A 21,852-nucleotide genomic window follows, 5' to 3' on the forward strand; every position below is an offset into this window, starting at 1 on the left:
TTTTTCCAGTATGAACCAACTAGTCTGCAAAAAAGTATTGCTACGACAGTAGCGTTTGTTTACGTTTACGCTGGCTGTTCTAGAGTTCGATTTTGCCACGGAGGAAGGAAATGTGGATTTTGCGATCTTCGGGCAGCTTCGGTATGGTGCTACACCTTGGTATGGTGGCATACCTCAGGGCTCTGGGTTGCCCTAAAAAAGCTATGGCTTGGCGACCCTGTTACCCGTACGTAGGCAGCGCCGCCATAGATGACCGGCGTTTCGCGCTAATCCGGCAGGCATAGGAAATGTAGGAGGCGTTGGCTTTGGCTTCCAGAGAGCTGCCAGAGGCCTGAAAATCGGAGAACCCCCGTGTTCGCGCTTCTCTGTGCGCAATGGTACGAAGTTCTGTGTTAGATGGCGGAAGCATGTTTCGACAGTAGTAGAGCAGTCTATTTGTTTTGTGTGTGTGCGTAGAATAACTGTACTCGTTCCGCGGGATCGCATGTGCATCATATGAGTACTGCTGTGCCGGGGGATATACACGTATGCACATGACACGCGTCCTGTCTTGCTGCAAGCCATTGAAGAATTAACATTCTCGACCTGTTGTTTCGCGCACGACTTGCCTCAAAACATTGCACCCAAGCTTGAGACACCTATCGAGTGTGAACAGTTGTCATGACGGGCGTCAGGAAGGACCAAGTTTTACTAGTCGGATCTAGTGCTTCCGTCGCTGAACAAATCAAAACTGGTACGTGGCTGATTTCTTTTCTTGTAGGTTCTTGATGAGAAGCATATGACTCTGGAACTTTAAAAATGAATGTTTATTACCAGTCTCAGTCAGAAATAGGATAAAATTCATAATGGCTCTAACTTAATATTGAGACGATAACTGTTTGGCTTGCATAATGCTTGCCCAAGAACTCTATCCAAAATACGGTACTCCCATTAGCACCATATCAAATTTCTATCCCTTATTATATGTTCGGGTGGTGTAACACGAAGCAGGACGATAGATACAGGTGACCAGGGCTGGGCAGTATTGAAGATACATGTATCTTAGATACTTTTTGAGTCATAGAAACTCCATGCTTTGGGTATCTTGTATCTATCGCGATAGGTCTCTCAAGACGACTATTTGTGCTTCTGCTATATTCGACAATGTATCGCGTATCCTAAAGAGACACTAAAGGCAAATAATTTTCGTCGGGGTGAAAGATCAATGTCTGGTAATGTCTAAAACGGCAATATTATCAACAGCAGTGCTCTAATAGAGAAATTAAGGTAAATGTACGACACCTAATGTGCTACAAATGGGACATTCTAAAACGATCCCAATGACATCAAAGTGTCTGACTACAATAAGTCACTGGTAATCAAACTGACTACAGTAAAAAAAAAAAACTAATAACTTTCCCTGCATTAAAACACATAAGATCCTGCTTGTCCATGTCTGTTTGATTAAAAAAAAAATCCACACAGCAATGGGATGAGATCTGCTACATAGTGGATGGACAGATTGGCACCAGTAACACGTGGCATCTCCTCTAGCACCTGCTAGACCCGACCAAGAACAAGGCAAATCAAAAGAAAACCATGCGCAGTATAATGCACACACACATCAAGGACGAGGAAAAAATTGTTTCGGAGCTCTGTGACAGATATGCCTCTCAGAACGGTACTATTTCACACGTGTATTACACGGGAAAATCCAACCACACTCTGGACGGGGGCTTTGACGAGGCGGAAATCTGGGCCACTCTGCAAAAGGTCAAGAGCAAATCGGCTTTGGGACCGGACGACATAACCAATAAGGTCCTTCGTGGCTTGGACAATGAGACCATCTCTGATCTGACCAAGTACATCAACAAATGCTGGACCTGAGCGTCCATACTTGATCAATGGAAAAGAGCAAAAATGGTGCTCATTCTCAAGCCTGGCAAACCCTTAGATTTTGCTAACCTTTGCCCCATATCTCTTACGTCGTATCGGAAAATTGATGGAACACACTTTCCTCAGTCGTATAATTGCACATTTTGACTACATTGAAGTGTACCCAGGCACCATGCTCTGGTTTTGAGCTCACCTCTCTATGCAAGATGTGATCTTGCAAATCAAGCAACTGATACTTGACAACAAGACGAGAGGTACCAGGGCCATTGTAGGTTTAGACCTCAAGAAAGCTTTCGACGCTGCAGCTCACATTGTCATACTATGCAAGATAGCTACGCTAAATCTAGGCAACCGAGCATACAAGTACATGAAGGATTTTTTCACAATTAGAAATGTCTTCTTAACACCGGGCAAGCTCGCATCCGAAGACAGGAGCTTTAGCAGTGGTAGCACCCCACAAGGCTCCTTCATCTCATAAATGCTTTATAATCTCATTATGATCGGCCTACCCGAACGCCTAAACACCATAGAGAGAGTGTATCATGCCATATACGCAAACGACCTTACAATTTGGGTATGCGAGGGAAGTGACGGAGAAATATAGAAGCGGCTACAGACTGTGATTGAGGTAATGAAACAGTACCTTGTAGAAACTGGTCTTGTCTGCTCGTCAGGAAAATGCGAACTTCTCTTATACAGCTCGAGGCTTAAGCGAAGACTCCCGAAGTGTTCCACCTGCATGCTGAGTAAGAAGAAATTTGCATACACACCAAAAAAGGGGCAAGAAATTCCTAGGGTCAAGCAGATTAAGGTGCTCAAATAGAATCAAATGGAGCAACGATAAAAAATCTGGAGACTAAGGTCATAAACACGATGAGACTCATCAGAAGAATCACCAATAGACATCGAGGCATAAAAGAGGCCAGTATCGTCGGACTCATTTATTCTTTTGTGATTAGTCACACTGCATAAGTGACCGCCTACCACATCGGTACGCTGCTGAAAAGACCAAGCTGAACATCCTAATTAGGAGAACACACTAGATGGCACTGGACCTTTCAGACAGCACAAGCACGGAACTTATACTACAGTTATGCATGCACAGTATGCTTGAACAGCTAATAGAGGCACAACAAATCTTGCAACTAGAAAAACTATCCAGGACACAATGAGCTGGAGCTTACTAGACAAACTTGGGATAGCAAGCAGCATGTTGAGAAATCACTTCCTAGCCCCGTCAGAGAAAAGCTCCATGTGGCTAGTGTACCCAAGAACGTGCATCCTGATATAAAACGGGGTTGAAGGGAGAGTTGAGCCAGGTCTTTACTACTAGACTTTGGTAGGGAAAAGGAAGTGCTGTTCATAGTTGAGGCAGAGTACGTAGATCAACGTGCCTTAGCAGTGGCAGTCCTAAATACTGACAAGCAATCAGTCAGCTAATGTAGTGTAAGTGGGGGAAACCCTGAGGTAGCGAAAGTGGCAATAGCCCTAGCCATCGTTCGCCCCAGTAGCCAATATATTGTTACGAGTGAATGTGTTTATTTACGAAATGGCATTGGGAAAGAGCAGCATACTTTTGAGACAGGCCTAGTCCGGTTCACCCAACCACACAGTCTAAGCGCCGGCTACACTACTATTCTTCTTCTTCCACGTCCCGTACGTTCGCACATCTTTGTTGCATTTTCCCCGGGGGGCAAACGAAGCTCGCCGAGCGACTTAAATTAGCCTATGATGTTACTGTTTGAGGCAGGTTGCGTGAACAACTTGCATAACGCGCGAACACCAGTTATTGGCTGTGACTCGGACGACAACATAATTCACGTCACTGAGACGAGCGATTATTACGAATGGGCCGGAATAGTTTGCTAAAAACTTCCGGTACAATCCTTTTTTACGAACAGGAGTCCACAGTCAAACCTAGTCGCCAGGAGAAAACTTTACGGGGATATGCTTCGCATGGTAGCGACTCTTGCCTTCTTTTTGAGAGGACAATGTTCGAAGGCATGCTAATTGACGTGCTTCTTCAGCACAACAAACTGAGCGATTGACAGATCTTCCTGATGCGAGAAAGGTAATAGAAACTAATAGTGTGTCAGGAAAACTCTGAGGGTTTTGTGGGTAAAGCAGAAAAAAGTGCGAATGTCCAGTAACTTCATGCTTGGCGGTGTTATATGTGTAAGTAACAAACAGTAAGCCGGCGTACCAGTTTCTGTGGTCAGCATCAAGGTACATCGATACCATATTCGTAAGAGTTCGATTGGTTATCTCGGTCAGACCATTTGTTTGTGGATAATAAGGGGTGGAGTGGCGATTAGAAGAGCCACAGAGGCTCAAGATTTTTTCAACCACATCGGCGATAAATTGCCGTCCACGGTCACTGATACCACTGTGACACAGTATGACCCGTTGTAACACAAAAGAGGAAACAGCGGCTGCTGTGGCCGATGTCAGTTCGTTCATTTCCGTATAACAAGTTAAATAATGCACGTACACTATAACATATCGGTGGCGAAATGTGGTATTAGGAAGGGGTCTGAGAAAGTCGATGCCGACTTTTTCAAAAGTGGATGTCGGTGGTGAAATGGGTGGAAAATAACCTGCCATAGCAGTACTGGATTACTTGTGGCGCTGACATGTTGGGCACTAGGTCCACCACTGGAGGCTCGAGCGCTGCGATCGCTTTGACGTGCAGAGTTGGATCATGCGATTTTGCTTCGCTCTGGCGAAGGAAAGCTGGTGGTTGGATGCGTTGTTTTTATCCGCGTCTTCGCGGTGTTATCATTTTTGAACATCGTTGTATTGCTCTGGCTTAAGGAGCGCGGTGTTACGACCGTCATCATTATTGAAGTTTTTCGGCCTTTGTGAAAGGGACGAAAATGTGTCGATGCATTCCAAGCGAGGGTGTGCTGTCAAGACGGGTGGTTTCCTGTCAGCAAAACGTGACAAGGGGCCAGGACCGGTCTGCGCAAGGAAGGCACACGAGCCAAGAAAGGCCATTGTGTTTGCTGCGAGCAAGGCTTTCGAAGCAGACATGGAGGCAGCTGGGCCATTTTCGAGGTCACCGAGGATCTGGAAATACCGGAACTAGCATGGTATTTTCAGTTCAGGCTGCAAGCTAAAGCTAAATTGGTTGTGGCTGCATCTTGCGAGGACAAGCGGAGCCCCAGGATATGCACTGCTACGCCACAGCTTCTAGCAAACAACCAGGATGGAATGTGGGGGTGAAGAAAAGGATAATGCACTATGTTCTGTAGCCTTGCCAGAGCCCGCCTCAGCGACAAGGGATTAGTTGACTATTCCTTTTCCCCTTTCTCCATAGGATCGACTGAATGGGGTGGCATATTTTGAAGATATGCTGGCCCAACACTACATTGTCCTACCCAAACAGTCAGGCAAGTTTGACACGTGTACTGGCAGCCGGTTTTTCGAACCTCACCCAGCTGCCGGAAGAGTCTTCGAAGTCAAATTCATCGGACGTGCGTAAAACTTGGTGACGTGTGCAAAAACGTCGGTGCAGTGCGTTTGTGACCATATTTGGGCATCGTGTAGACTGTGCCCTCTCTTCATGCATTGTGTGGTGTCTTTCCCCTCCTTCGTGGGTGGAGCATCTAGACCATGGAGCGCCGTATTGGCTGAAGCCGTGGACAGTGCGCCCAGTGTTGGCAACGCGGCGCTATATAAACGAAGACTCTTGTGTATTTTCAAGTTCCACAAGTTCTACAGTTCTGAAGTTCTACAGTCCAACAGCTCTCATGTACAGTTCTCATCACTTGATCACCTATTTTCTAACTCTCCGTTACAAATCATGTAAATAAATTGTTGTCGTTATTACGAGTGCCTCAATTGACTTGTTCGACGATGGGTCCTTGGACGGGGGCCCGCTACCAAACTGAGACCTGCGGGACCCGGAGTCGCAACAGCGGGCTTCTGCAGACTACAATACGCGAAAGTCGCAGTAAAAGTTAACGGCGGTGTGCCACAGTTCGCTGCGAATGCGATACCACTGTCACAGCCGCTGGCAGTGCTGCTGTCCCCTCTCTCTTTCTTTGTTGTGGTTGTTATTTCGAGCCCAAGAGGTTAAAATGAGCACAGACCATGAATGTTCACATAAAAGCAGATCATTCCAATTTCCCCACAGGAGCCTCGTTCACAACGGAAGATGAATGTGCAAGCGGTCTGATTCATCATCATCATCATCATCATCATCATCATCATCATCATCATCATCAGCCTGACTACGTCCACTGCAGGACAAAGGCCTCTCCCATGTTCCGTCAGTTAACCCGGTCCTGTGCTTGCTGCTGCCAATTTATACCCGAAAACTTCTTGATCTCATTTGCCCACCTAACCTTCTGTCTCCCCCTAACCCGCTTGCCTTCTCTTGGAATCCAGTTAGTTACCCTTAACAACCAGCGGTTATCTTGTCTACGTGCTACATGCCCGGCCCATGTCCATTTCTTCTTCTTGATTTCAGCTATGATATCCTTAACCCCTGTTTGTTGCCTAATCCACTCTGCTCTCTTCTTATCTCTTAAGGTTACACCTACCATTTTTCTTTCCATTGCTCGCTGCGTTGTCCTCAATTTAAGCTGAACCCTCTTTGTAAGTCTCCAGGTTTCTGCTCCGTAGCTAAGTACCGGCAAGATACAGCTGTTGTATACCTTTCTCTTGAGGGATTGTGGCAATCTACCTGTCATAATTTAGAGTGCTTGCCAAATGTGCTCCACCCCATTCTTATTCTTCTAGTTACTTCAATCTCGTGGTTCGGCTCCGCGGTTATTACCTGCCCTAAGTAGACATAGTTTTTTACAACTTGAAGTGCACTATTACCTATCTCGAAGCGCTTGTCTTTTCCGAGGTTGTTGTACATTACTTTCGTTTTCTGCAGATTAATTTTAAGACCCACCTTTCTGCTCTCCTTGTCTAACTCCGTAATCATGAGTTGCAATTCGTCCCCTGAGTTACTCAGCAATGCAATGTCATCGGCGAAGCGCAGGTTACTAAGGTACTCTTCATTAACTCTTATCCCTAACTGTTCCCATTCTAGGCTTCTGAAAACCTCCTGTAAGCACGCGGTAAATAGCATTGGGGAGATTTTGTCCCCCTGCCTTACACCCTTCTTGATTGGTATTCTGTTGCTTTCTTTATGAAGCACTATGGTAGCAGTTGATCCCCTGTAGATTTCTTCCGGGATGTTTATATATACTTCATCGACGCCCTGATACCGCAGTGTCTGCATGACGGCTGATATTTCTACTGAATCAAACGCCTTCTCATAATTTATGAAGGCTATGTATAGTGGTTGGTTATATTCTGAGCATTTCTCTATTACCTGATTGATAGTATGAATGTGGTCGATTGTTGAGTAACCTGTTCGAAATCCTGCTTGTTCCTTTGGTTGATTGAATTCTAATGTTTTCTTTACTCTGTTAGCAATTACCTTTGTAAATAGCTTGTATACTACAGAGAGCAAGCTAATCGGCCTGTAATTCTTCAAGTCCTTGTCATCTCCTTTCTTATGTATTAAGATGATGTTAGCGTTCTTCCAAGACTCTGGTACCCTTCCCGTCAGGAGACACCTCGTAAACAAGGTGGCTAGTTTTTCTAACACAATTTGTCCTCCATCTTTCAGCAGATCTGATGTTACCTGATCCTCACCAGCAGCTTTGCCTCTTTGCATGCTCTCCAAAGCTTTTCTGACTTTTATCATTACTAGTGGGGTGTAGTCTGGGTTACTGCTAGTTCTTATAGTATTAAAGTCGTGGTTGTCCCGGCTACTGTACAGATCTCTATAAAACTCCTCCGCTATTTTAACTATCCTATTCATATTGGTAGATATTTTGCCTTCTTTGTCCCTTAGTGCATACATCGGATTTTTGCCTATTCCAAGTTTCCTCTTCACTGCTTTGACGCTTCCTTCGTTTTTCAGAGTGTGTTCAATTCTCTTTATGTTATACCATCTTACATCGGATACCTTACGCCTATTAATCAGCTTCGAAAGCTCTGCCAGTTCTATTTTGTCTGTTGCACTTGAGACTTTCATGATTTGACGCTTCTTAATGAGATTCTTGGTTTCCTGGGAAAGCTTGCCAGTGTCCTGTCTAACTACCCTGCCTCCAACTTCCACTGCACACTCCGTAATGATACTCGTCAGATTATCATTCATTGTATCTATGCTAAGGTTAATTTCCTCACTAAGAGCCGAGTACCTGTTCTGAAGCGATATTCTGAATTCTTGTACTTTCCCTCTCAGTGGTAGCTCATTGATTGGCTTTTTGCGTATCAGTTTCTGTCGTTCGTTTCTCAAATCTAGGCGAATTTGAGACCGTACCATTCCATGGTCACTGCATCGTACCTTGCCAACCACTTCCACATCCTGCACGATGCCTGGGTGTGCACTCATTATAAAGTCTATTTCGTTCTTATTTTCGCCATTAGGACTCCTTCATGTCCACTTGCGGTTTCCTCGTTTACGGTAGAAGGTATTCAAAATCCGTAAATTATTGCGTTCTGCGAATTCTACTTGTAGCTCTCCTCTGGTGTTTCTAGTACCGATGCCATAATCTCCTACTGCCTGGTCTCCTGCCTTCTTCCCTACCTTTGCATTAAAGTCTCCCATCAGCATTGTATACTGTGTTTTTACCTTACTCATTGCCGATTCCACGTCTTCATAGAAGCTTTCAACTGAAGCGTCATCGTGGCTGGATGTAGGTGCGTAAGCCTGTACCACCTTCATCTTGTATCTCTTATTCAGTTTAATTACGATACCTACCACCCTTTCATGAATGCTATAGTATTCCTCTATGTTGCCAGCTATGTTTCTGTGAATTAGGAACTCCACTCCCAGTTCTCTTTTGTCAGCCAAGCCCCGATAGCAAAGGACATGCCCATTCTGTAGCACCGTATAGGCCTCATTTGTCCTCCTAACCTCACTGAGCCCTATTATATCCCATTTAACACCCTCTAGCTCCTCGAACAGTACAGCTAGACTTCCCTCACTGGATAAGGTTCTAGCGTTAAACGTTGCCAAGTTCAGGTTCCAATGGCGGCCTGTCCGGATCCAGAGATTCTTAGCACCCTCTGCTGCGTTGCAGATCTGACCGCCGCCGTGGTCAGTTGCTTCACAGCTTCTGGGGACTGAGGGCCGGGAGTTATTCGACGTATGCATGTGGGAGGTAGTGGCCAGATACTGCACCAGGGTGGCCAATCCTTCTCTGGTCAGGGAGTGCGTTCCCGGCGGTAGTTACCGGTGAGGCCGCACCCCAGGCCTCGTAATGCAGTTCCATCACCACGCGGATTTTTTTTTTATCCGGTTGGGAACTGCGCGGCACCGGGATTTGAACCACGGACCTTTTGCATGCGAAGCGGATGCTCTAATCAAAGCAGCGATGGCGTAGTGGTTAGAGCATCCGCCTCGCATGCAAAAGGTCCGTGGTTCAAATCCCGGTGCCGCGCAGTTCCCAACCGGATAAAAAAAAAATCCGCGTGGTGATGGAACTGCATTACGACGCCTGGGGTGTGGCCTCACCGGTAACCACTGCCGGGAACGCACTACCTCACCAGAGAACGATTGGCCACCCTGGTGCAGTATCTGGCCACTACCTCCCACATGCATACGCCAAAAACGGTCTGATTATGTATATTTTAAAATAGAACGTAGGAGCATACATGTGGGGAAAGTTGCTGTTATTACATTAAAAATGTGCACCGTTGTCTGAATTGTCAGAGAGTCAAGATAGTGCGGAAGTCATTTTCCTTTCCCTTTATTTTATCTATTTTCACCTTATCTCGATCTATTTCGTGGCCTGGTTTCTATCCGCCAGTGGCGTAGCCAGGAGGAGGAGGAATAAATATTTATTGAAACGGCATACTAAGGTTTCCGTGGGTGGAGCCCTTATTCCAGGGCCCCACTGGCCCGAGCGGCTCGCTCGGCCTGGTCTAAGGTTGTCCTCTGGCTTGCCAGGTCCTGCCGGGTGAGTCGCACCTCCCACGGCCTTTTAAATTCGTTTTGTGCGATTAGGGGTGAGTTGCCCTCTGCTGGTCTTTGTTGGCAAGTCCATGTGATGTGCTGGAGTGTCGGTGTGTCACCGTACCAAGAGCAGCGGTCGGCAAATTGGTATGGCTGGACTTTGATAAGTGTGTGTGTTGGGATATGTGTTCGTCTGTATTCATCTCCAATCCCTGGATTGCCAGCGGGTGAGTTTAGGGTGGGGCGGCGCCATCGTCTGCCGGGCAAGTCTTTGGCTCTCAAGGATATCTCGCTGCAGCGTAGGTGTGAAGTAATTTGCCCGGGTCAGTATGTCCGTGGCTCGGAAAGTTAATGCTCGAGCTATGCGGTCTGCCCGTTCGTTTCCTCCTACACCTTCGTGGGCAGGGCACCATGTGATGCCGTGGTCTTCTTGGAGGTTGGATCTTAGCATGCGTAGGACGCTCTTGTGAAGGACGCTTTTTAGAAACAGTCGGCAAGCCTCTTGGGAATCTGTGAGAACGTGTGCAGACTGTCTGCTGCACGATGGCGTAGCCAGGGACTGGCACAGCAAGCCTGTGCCCCCCCCCCCAAAATTCCCATAGTATATGTGCACAAAATAATAGTGTACCACCTTTGCCTGCCCGGGCCCGACTCTAATCAAAGCGGTACCCTGTCCGAAAAAAAATTTCTGCCGACACCCCTGCCGTTCGCGACTTCAGCTCACAGGTTTAATTCCTTGCTTATATACAACGTTTGTAGAATAGGCTCATAGCCACTGTCACTTTCTCACAATGTTGTTTTGATCTACAGGTGAAAACGTGGTCAGCTTCGAAAACAGATTCATCTTCTAAGAGCTGCGTGAAACATAACACAGCTCATGAATGAAACTTAGAAGTGTGGCAGCTTGGGCTAGTTGGTACGGCATGACGATAGTTATAGTGCGATAGCGCGAGAACAGAACGGTGACACAGAACAGAACGACGATAGTTATGGCGCTCGTGTCCGTGTCCTTTGTGTCCCTCTTGTCTCTGTGTCGTCGTTCTGTTCTCGCGCTATAACTATCATTGTGAATGAAGCTGTAAAAAAAAAAAAAAAGACGACATTAAGATGTTTGCTGAAACATGAAATTGCCATTTAGATCACGGTAAAGAACTAGCAGCATGCACATTCAAGGACGCAAAATGATACGGCTGGCTGATTGCATTTTTTAAAATCATGAACTACCCTTTATAGGAGCTCTGGAACTGAACTAGTAATTTATAATGTATAAAAGCGAGATGACCACATGTTATGTCACTGTGCATAGAACGAAGGACGACCGGGCGCAGGATTTCCGGCACTACTCGAAGCAATGGGAGGCGGTTGGCTGAATAGTTTCTTTGTAAACAGCAAGCAATTTGAAATTGTGAAGTGTTTGTCGGCGGAGTTATGTACAGCTTCGAGCAAGGGTTTCAGGGTAGGGTCGCTCTGTTCATGTTTGAAGCTGCTGATATCTGGGAAGTTGGACGAGACAGAAACTAGTCATCAATGTCATCGTCGTCAGCATTTGTCTGTACTGAAGGAAGGCGGGATAAGCAGTCGGCACTTGTGTGACATCGTCCGCTCTTATGAGTAACAGAAAGCCTGTACTCTTAGAGGCGCAATGCCCAACGAGCCAGACGGGTCTTGAAGTCCCACAAGCCTGCATAGTGAGTAATGATCGGTCACTATTCTGAACTCGTGGCCGTGTAGATACGGTTGGAACTTCTGAATGGCGAATACGACAGCTAAGCACTCGAGCTCCGTGAGTTTGTAGTTCTTCTTTGCTCTGTTCAGTGTCCAACTGGCATAGGCTCAAGCTAGCGGCCGTTCCAGAGTTAGACCAGCATAGCACCGACACCTAGCCCACTTGCATCAGTATGCAGTTCAATGAAAGCTTCAGGATCAAAATGCTTCAGGATGGGTCCTGAAGTCAATAAAAACTGCAGCTGTTGAAATGCAGCCTCACATTTATCATTCCACATGTATGGTGTGTCTTTATGGAGAAGGGACGTTAATGGGGAGGCAAGGTGTACGAAGTTCTTAATAAATCGGTGGAAATATGAGCACAGATCCAGAAAACTACGCAAGTCCCTTCACTGTTCAAGGTCGCTCGAAGTTGCGAAGCACTGCGGTCTTCTGTGGGTATGGTCGTACGCCTTCTTTGTCCACGTGAAAGCCTAATACGAGGGCTTGACGTTCTCCAAAATGGCACTTCTTTGAGTTTAAAAAACAAGTCCAGCTTTGCATAAGCATTCAAACACAAGTGACAAGCGTTGGTTGTGCTCTTCAAAAGTCTTTTCGTAGATAATCACATCATCTAAATGGCACATGCGAATTTCGCATTTTAGTCCATGGATTACTGTATCCATAGATCTCTCGAATGTCGCTGGCGCATTGCACAAACCGAAAGGAATAAGGTTAAACTCAAAAATACCATCAGGTGTTACGAAGGCCGCCTTCTCCTTGTCTGAAGGATGCATTGGAATTTGCCAATACCTAGAATGCAAGTCAACAGAAAAAAAAAAAAAATAGGAGGCAGAATGCAGGCAGTCCACGGCGTCATTTATATGTGCAAAGGGTAGACGTCTTTTTTTTTTGTAATGGCATTTAGGCAGCGATAGTCCACACTGAATCTGCATCAATTGTTCTTCTTCCTGACTAGAATGACCGGGGCTGCCCACGGATTACACGATTCTTATATGACACCCTTCTTCAGCATGTCTTCAACTCTTCAACTTGCTTGGCGATGACTTTCCTTTCGGAAGGCGATACGCAATAGGGCTTCTGGCGTATTGGTGGTGCTTGGCCTGTATAGATGAGGTGTTGCGTACGTGAAGACGGTGGCGTAACGGTAGACGTCTCGTCTTGGGCAAAGTCAAAGACTGAGGTGTAGCCTGCAAGCACCTCCTGCAGCAGAGACCGTTCAGTTGAAAGAAGCGACTCGTTGATCATGCGTTCAATGTTGGCAGTATAGTCGGGGTACGAGTTGGCGTGAAATTTTTCTACGGCCGCCGACAGTTCAAGTCACCGGATGGTAAGAGTAGTTAGCTCTTGAAAGCTTGCCAACTCCTGCAGCAGACATATAGGCTGCGCGGAAACGTCCAAAGTCGACAAATCGGCACAACTATTGACGGTGAGCTCGAGGCAACGGGGCACAATAACGTTTTTCTTAAGGGGACATGCTACTCGAAGACACTTTTTCTTTAATATTCACCCTAAAGCAATGAAACTTGAGCTGTTTATGGAACTTTTTATGCTGATTTCAAATATATAATTAGTTTTCTTGCAAGTTACACACTTTTAGCTCTGCAACATGACAAAGTGAAAACCTTAACCCTTTTGCCCCCTCTCTTTTCATCCCTAAAATTCTGTAATTTTTTATCATTCATGTTTCATAAGGCTTCAAATAAAGCTTAGAGTGCAAATAACTAATTAGGAAGCACATAAAAAATATGTAATACTCGTGAAAAATAATAGACGTAAAAAGTCCATATTTCACCTATCCTAGTAAAGGTATACATACAATTTTTTTAATATACAATAAAATATTAAAGTTTAAACTAGATAATTGCATTTTTCATACTTTGGGAAAAATTTGGGCAATATTTCACGCAGATCTGAGCACTAGAAGTGCCCGAAAAAGGAGGGCACATTGGAAAAACTGGCAAAATTTTAGTTTTGAGAAAAACGAGTTTTAATGTTAAAGTTGAGTTTTTATTTATGAAAGATATTATTAAATCAGGTGAAATTTGCACACCGAAAAGAACAATCCTTCTTGTAGTGGCCACTGCGACTAAAATACGCCAGCACTATGAGTTTGTCCCTCTCGGCATTTTCGAGCCGACTCCTCACAGACATTTCGCTCACAGACACGGCCATGAAACGCTTGCCAAACTTCCGCTCGATCTGGCAGAGCCTTGTGCCAACTGTAAGCTAGGAAGAAGTTCGACAGGACTGCGAAATCCAAACCAAGTCCAGTGTGATGCCATTTTGGAGCCATATTTGTGCCACATATTGTCGTACATAATGCCGATGTCGTCCCTGCTAAATTCTCCCACTGCGAGCTCTTTCGACCTCTCAAGAGTGGCGCTGACGTTATCCATTGCTGCATCACGAGCTTTCCGGCTGACGGGTATGAATGACTTTGATGCATTGGCTTTTGCAGGCCAACAACAGTCGCAAATCGGACCAGCTGCTCGTAGACTATTCCTACAGAGCACGCCGCACAACAGCTTTCACTTGCGAGCAATGCCTTTTTTCATTCATAATGGAGATAATTACACGAGAAAAGCATTGTTCAGCTGCACTGCTCGACAAGACATGAACCCCGCGAATTGGTTTCACAGCACATACAGGCACGCAGTGGCCAATGGCGGTCCCCGATTCGTATCATGTAATAAATAAGCCAGTCGCAGCGCTCGAGAAACGTGCAGAAGAGTGATTCTTTTTATTATTTCTTGCGCTGCATCAGCGAGAAAAACTGTTGTTATTTGAAGAGTGAGGCTCGACTCTTCGACTCATGCGATCAACAATGGCTAGCGGCGGCGCATTATCGGCGGCAAGGTGCTTGAAGACTGCATACTTTCGACCTTTTAACAGGCACCTTGTGTTCTTTAGATGAAATTTTAAAGCATTTCCAGTCAAGTCTCGACCTGTATTATTTTTTTCATAACAGTAGAGATACTAATCTTATCAAAACAGGTGAAAATAAAAAAATCGGTAACTTTGAAAAAAACTCGCGTTTTTTGACCCGCATCTTCCCTTAAAGGGCCACTAAACAGGCTCCGACTTTTTTTTTACACCCCCCACATTAGCTTGGCAAGTCGTAGATTAGACCGCAGCGATCACGTTTTCTGAATATTACAGCGCTGCGCGCCGCGCAGAGCCTCTATGTCGAAAAATGATTTCCGCGCATTTTTCCTGCGTCTGACCAACCCCCTTGCACGCACAGTGACGTCAACTCGGCGATCGGCAACGTGACGTAGCACGCAGCTTGCTGATTGGTCTAAATCAGGTGTGAAAAACGGAAGTGAAGGCAACATCAGTTCCTGTTCCCGCCCACACCTATGAAACTGCTCCTTGTTTTTTGGCACTGTGGTGAAAGAACCAGCCTCGCAGTTGTCGCGTTCACGTGTACAATCCTTGCTCAAGTACAGTGCCTGTGCGCACGTACGAACGTACTTCGCCCTTGACATGAGCAACACGGGTAAAGAGCGTTGCTCTGTCGTCGGCTGCAAATCGAGCGACTGGGCAGCGGGGAAGCATCGGCACCGGGTGCCTCAAGACGGGGTCATGCGCGCTGCATGGCTAAGGTGAAACGGCCATCTAGCGACGTATGTTGGGGACCTGATCGTTTGTGGTGGACACTTCGCACTTGACGCTTACACGGTTGACCCGTAGCTGGTGCGGCGAATGGTAAACAAACAACCACGCTTCGCAGCAAGCGGAAGTCCGTTGCGACTGATCGAGTTCACCAATGACGTCTATCGCTAACGCGGTGTCACGTTGCCGAAATGGGCGGATTCACGACGATGGGCTACTCCTTCCCCTTCATGGGTGAGACAGCGTGAAAATGTGAAACCAGCTTAGACTGATGTTCAAACCCCTTTAGCTTCTTTAATATAGCGTGTATTCACAAAATTCTTGCGGAGGCATGTTCGCAAAGAAAAACTGCACATATATCTCTTTTTTTTTGGGCCTCAGGGCTGTTTACTGGCCCTTTAAGTGCGTTACTAAAATTCGGCTTGGCTAAACCATAACAGGAATCCGCACACGACCGTGAAGAGTTCACGTGCACAAACGTTGCGGTATGCGGGGCCTAACAGACGTCTTAAGACACGGAAAACACGTCTGAGCTGTCATCAATGGTATCTTCTGTCAATGAAGAGGGCAACACGGTACGAAAAGAAATCCTACCATTACCACAATTCAGAGTGGCACTGCATTCATGCAAAAATCTATACCTAGAATGATGTCGTGGGTCGCATGTGCAAGCACCGTTAGTTCAGCTATAAACTTTTGATTTCCTACAGAAATTAAAACAGAAAAAACACCAACCGGGCTCAACATTTCCCCCCTACGCCACACAACGTAGCACTTCTATTCCAAGCAAAGATTACTTTCGTCCTAAGGCAATTTTTAAAAGACATGCTCATTATAGAAACCGCAGCACCGTTATCAACTAAGACAACAGTACTCAGATTGTCTATAAAAACACTCACTTTGTTCTCAACCATTACAACACAAGGCAGTCTTGAGGAAGATGATTTTGGGGCTTCACCCCCATTGGTCGCACCAGTTAATTTCCCAGTGGTGGTGGCGTCCCTGAGCAGTGACGGTGATCGCTGTTTGCATGCGGGTGGTGGGGTAATGCTGCGGTCAGAGCAAGGGGAATGAGCACTTGCTGCGTGTTGCCGTTGGAAAGAGCTCGGAAATGGTCGAGACTCGCCAGCAGGCACATAGGGCGTGTACACGTTGAGTCGTGGAGCTCGCTGCTGGCGACGGTAGCAGTACCTAGCAATGTGTCCAGGTATGCCGCAGTTGTAGCAAGTACGGCTGTCCCGTCTGGTCGACCCCGGTGAGGTAGACCTCGGTTGATAAAAGACAGGAAATGGTGGCTGAAGAGTAAATTGCCATGATGCAGCTTGCCTGTGTTCCTGGTTTTCGAGTGGACGTTCACTCCTTCGTTCGAACCGATAGGTGTAATTTGGGCGAGGCTCAAAATAGCTCTGACGCATCAAAGGTACCTGTGGTTCATGGGGGCGTTGGTCGAGTGCACACTGATGGCAGACACCAGTGGTGTCCACAACTTGCAGTTGAGCAAGTTCTTCCTTAACCACTCGTCTTATAACCGAAGAGATGTAATCCTGAGATTGAAGGTTGGCACTTGCAATCGCGGGCACATTGTCAAGACGTCTGAATTTCGGTTAGATCCTCCTCCTATTTAGCACTTCAAACACTCGGCAGTGTTTACTTAGGTTGGAAAATGAGTGTAGGTCTTCCTTAGTTATGAGAAAATTGTACACATCTTCCGCGATTCCCTTGAGGAGATGACCTACCTTATCTTCATCAGACATGGTCGCACTCACGATTCCGTAAAGCTTCAAAACAGCCTTGATGTAGGTGGGGCATGTTTCGCCAGGTAGCTGAGCTCTGCGAGATAGCGTTTGCTCTGCTTGCTTGACCTTAGCAGTCGAGTCACCAAAACAATTCTTCAGCTCATCTACAAAAATGTCCCATGTGGTCAATGCACTCTTGTGGTTCTCGAGCTGCTTAGCAGTACTCCAGCGCTGCGACTCACTTTTTGGTAGTTCTTGAGGCAATCCTTAACATCATCATCCGGCTCCCCTGAGAAGGTCCTTGGTGGACGTTCCAGCGTGCTGTAGTCAGCTTGTCCTGCCGGGTGAGCGTGTTGCTCATCAGCGACGAGGTTGTTATGGCCTGCTCCTGCATCCTCCATATCTGGTAGCTGCGGTGGAAAGCCTGTTAAGCGTCTGCTTTGTCACAAAATCGGTAGAGCTGGGTCGTCCAGATCGATGTACCTGGCACCTTTGACCACAAAATGTTACGAGGGATTGTGCTTATTTACGAAATGGCATTGGGGAAAGAGCAGCGTACTTCTGAGACATGCATAATCCGATTCACCCAACCGCACAGTCCAAGCGCCGTCTCCACTACTCTTCTTCTGCGTTCCGTACGCTCGCACATCGTCATTGCAATATATAAGTGATTCACAGATGGCGGTAAGAAAATATGCACGAGGTAGAATTTTGCCAGTAGCCGCGGCTATTCTCAGTGCCAACGTGAGCCTTTGAAGAGACAGAAGAATGACATATTGTACAGTTTCCAGCTTACACGTTCCCCCACACCCCCTTACCCTAGCTCAATGGGGAGGTTTATCGCGTAGCGCCATGTCTTGCGTTTGGGACCCATGTAGAAAGGTCCTCTTCAGGGGATGGACATCTAGCGAAGGGCTAGACAGAGGGGATAGAACGACCCGATACTGTGACATCACAAACTTTTATAGAAAGTCTCGTAGTATTTATCCCCCGCCAAGCCCCAAACTTGACAGATGCGGAGTGGTAGATTGAAGATAATTGCATACCCAGACCTCCCCCACCCCGTTCATTTTAGGAGGATACACCCAGATGTCTGTCCAGATGATACCTGCAAATTGTGGGGCTGGACTTGCGTGTCACTTATGCACATCCTCTGGGAATGTGCAACTTCAGCAAATGAAAACACATCTCTAACTTCCAAGAACAACTGTGGGTCAACCGGCAAGCATATGAGGCAGCGAGAAGACAGGGTCTCCGGTCCTCCTCAGAGGCAGGCTAGGCCCAGGCCACGAATTTGCAGGAACTTTTAATAAAGTTGTTACCACCATCACCACCACATCTCAAAGAAGTGAATTATGATGGGCGAAGCACTGAGAAGTTAAATCACTCGCGCGTGTATGTAAGTGACAATGTGTGTGCTCAGTATGTAGACCTTTCCACTGTTTACAAACACAGCTCCTGGACAGCTTCCGGTTTTGTGCACCAATGCAGCCTGGTGGCATTGGCAGTGTACAAAAGCCTTAACGAGTAGCTGGCTCATTTTCAGCACACTCAACGCTACCGTGTGACACATAATCACCGACTAAACTCCACCTCTCTGGCTGGTACTGGTGCCACTAAGCCACGACAATAAAGGAGCAGTGACATCAACATGACGCATGTCGTGTTTTGTGCGTCAACGCATAGATCTCGATTTTCTAAGAACGATTCGGTACTAAGAATGCAGCAGAAGGACGATTTAAAAACGCCAGGCCTGTAGGGAAGGCGCACCACAGTCACAGCGAAAGCCAGAAGAGCGGTCTTTCAGAGCATTCTCTAAACACTCATTGGGTTAGTGCTGCAAGCACACTTGCTTGTAGAAGGCTGGCATGCGCTATGCTTTTTTTTTTCGTCATTCTTCCGTGAAGTGTGGTATCCGCTAAACACTTCCAAGAAATTTTGTGCCAATGGTTCATGCAGTGGCTGACGGCGATGAGGAAAGGAGTTAATGAGTGTATAGGTGAACAAAAGCAAGCTTTTGTAATGGGTTGGAGCATTGGACAACCCAACAGTTACACTAGTCGCATCGTGCGATGACTGGTTGTTCTTTCGCTGTTTTAAAACGCTTTATATGTTGTAATAATGCGATTGCTTACCGACATCAAGCCTGCGTAAGGCAAGTTTGCGAACATGTCCCAAGCACCGGCGTGGCTCAGTGGTAGAATACTGGACTGGCACCCAGCCGACCCGGGTTCGAGCCCCACTTTGTCATCACTACTAGGTTTTTCTTTTTTCTAATTTCGTGCGATGTGGTTACGAACACCGGCAATGGCGGACAACTACGGCAGTGCGTGACCTGAGTTTTGATCTCATAACAGCTTTTGCTGTATTATATGTAATATTGATTATTATGACTAATATCGAAGCCAGTTCAAAACGGTTGCTAATCCCGCCAATTTTCTGCGCTACCTGTGCTGCCAAGCAGTCACCTCCTGCCACATCTGATCAGGTGGCCACACAAGATAGTGACGAGAGTTTCTGTTGACATTTCATTAGCTAAGTGCGCATGTGCATAGGCATGTCTTCGCCAACCCGATTGTCGTCGCTGCCGTCATGAGCATCCACAAGCGACAATGAAAACACCGAGGAATATGAAATCGTGGTGATTTGTGGCATGACGAATCATTTTTGGTTCGATCTTCTTCTGAGCAGTGATTCTAAATAAACGCCAGACCAAGCAGCGACGATGCAGCTGGAGACACACGCTTGGGTCATGCTGGCTGGTAAGACATGAATGCTGCATGCGTCTTACTTGTTCGCGATGATCGTAGCTTCAGATAATCACATTCGCAATCACGACTCCATGATAAATTACCGAAGCGGCACAACAAAAATGCTGGATCCACATGAATGCGCTGCATAAACCATGAAAAACAAAGCAAGTGAAGCTATTGGTAGGCAGCCAGGCGTCGCTGCCAGATGGTACCACATGTAGGCACTGCGATGACAACACTAAAATTGTCAACGTCATCGCTGCTTGCTCATCGTCACTTGGCACCTGAGGTGTGGCCTGGGAGCTTCCTGAACACTTCAAAATACTTTCAATGTCTCATGGCCAGGAACTCCCTAATGAGCATTGGACGCTTTTTCCACTCAAAATAGAATAACTTCTACGTAACGGAGACAATTCATACTTTGCTAAAAAAAACTCATGCATACCAAGTAATCAAATGAATGCCTCATCTTGAGTTTCAAATTTATTGTCATTGCTCCATTAAAACTAAGGGCAGTGACATAATGTTATCTTTCCACTCGAATACACCAGTGAGGGCAGGCGATGGGTGCACTTGTGTCTTCGGTGGAGCAGAGCAACATGACCGAGCTTTCACTCTCGAGAGAAACACTTGCGTGCTCAGCTATCTGTCTCTTTTTTTTTTTGCAACAATAGCAAGTATATGAACACTATCAGCTGATTTTTCCCGTTTCCGTCATGCTCAGGATGTGTATATGTACGTATATATGCAAAAAGGCAAAAAAAAAAAAAATAAAACAAGAAAAGAATACAAGACACCCGACCAAGGAATCGAACCAGCGACTCCTCGTTCCACAGTGCTCTGGGTCCCTTTCTTTATCCACTCGTATTGTGAGGGGGGGGGGGGGGGGAATGTGCACACCTTGCATCAGACGCCATAATTTGGCAGGAGATGCAGAGGGGTCATTTCATGCGCCACACTTTAATAAAAAAGAGAAATATCAAAGAGCCTTGGGTTCTGCTATCGATAGTTGTAGCGTGTCGCTTAAACCCAATGGTGAAATAACTGTGTTAGTTGTTAGTTCACGCTTGTCCTGCGTATGCGTGTCTTTTTAGAGTGTCCTCTGTGTTTCAGCGAAAAGCTGTAAGTATCGAGCTGCTTGTCGATTTCCTGTGACATTCCAATTCCTTGTTACTGCATTCATTGCTTCCCCTTGTGCTGAAACTGTGACTTCTTTTTGTGGTATCGGGGTTTCGATTCCAGTTTTGAAACCGGTTGGCTCGCCCCTAGGGGGGCTGTACATATGTATATATATCGTGGTGCTTGTGTATATAAAAGAGTTGCTGCTTGGCTAACGGCTGCTGCATACTTCTTGTCGGCCAGCGCTTCAACGCCGTGCCCTGTCTTCTCCGTGTGGTGTGTCCGCCGCATGATACTACATTTTGACGACGAAGATGAGATGGGCCGAGTAGCCAAGCTTGGGAATTTGACGCGGCGAGCGATATCCTTGCCTTCGACCAGATCGTCTCTGGCATCGGGTCGCAGTACCTCCAAAGAGCTTTTTTCAAGATGGGCAAGGACTTCACCGTACAGAAGGCGATCAACATAGCATGAGAGGAGGAGCACGTTGATTGCGCGTTGCTACAGTTATCGGGAGTACTAATCGACGCCGTGTCATCGCGTCCGGTTCAAGATGGCGGCTCAGCTAGCCGAGCAATTCAAGATGCCAGGCCAAATGGCGGCCGTCCTCCCCAAGCTTCGGTACAAGATGGCTACCGGCTGCTGTGCACATCTTGTCGGCCGACGCTTCAGTGCCGTGCCCTATGTTCTCCGTATGGGGCGTATGCCGCACGATACTACATTTTGGCGACAAGGATCTTCAATCCGCGTGCATCAGGCGTCAAGGCGGGCATCCACCCTTCTTTCTTGTGCTGCCACTCAGCACCCGTGCAAGTCATCCCACCGGTACTGTATTTCCTTGATACATTCCTACTTTTAGACACTTTTCGTGCCAGTCTGGTCACGAGGCCTACCGAAGTGCTCGTCTCTCCTGAACTGCCTTCTAGATGCTCTCTTCGGCAAGCGTGAACGCGGCTATCCCTCCACTTCCGTTCTTTCAGTGTCCCCGTGTACCGCCTATTCCATAGAGGCAGTGGTGTCCTGTGTTACAGGTCTCCATCAACGCCGCTGCCAGGTG

The 21,852-nt window shown here is 46.7% G+C and overlaps 1 protein-coding gene across 1 annotated transcript in view; it reads left to right on the plus strand.

Annotated features, from left to right (window-relative positions):
• Nucleotides 1–290: 290 nt before the first annotated feature.
• Nucleotides 291–21,852, plus strand: part of LOC119175127 (UDP-galactose translocator) — a 149,056-nt gene continuing 127,494 nt past the window's right edge. The window contains exon 1 of the mRNA XM_075894693.1: nucleotides 291–733. Within this exon, the coding sequence (XP_075750808.1) occupies nucleotides 661–733 (73 nt within the window). The 5' untranslated portion in view covers nucleotides 291–660. The remainder of the gene's footprint in view (nucleotides 734–21,852) is intronic.

This window comes from Rhipicephalus microplus, chromosome 5 (assembly GCF_043290135.1).
Source record: "Rhipicephalus microplus isolate Deutch F79 chromosome 5, USDA_Rmic, whole genome shotgun sequence".
Classification (NCBI taxonomy): domain Eukaryota; kingdom Metazoa; phylum Arthropoda; class Arachnida; order Ixodida; family Ixodidae; genus Rhipicephalus; species Rhipicephalus microplus.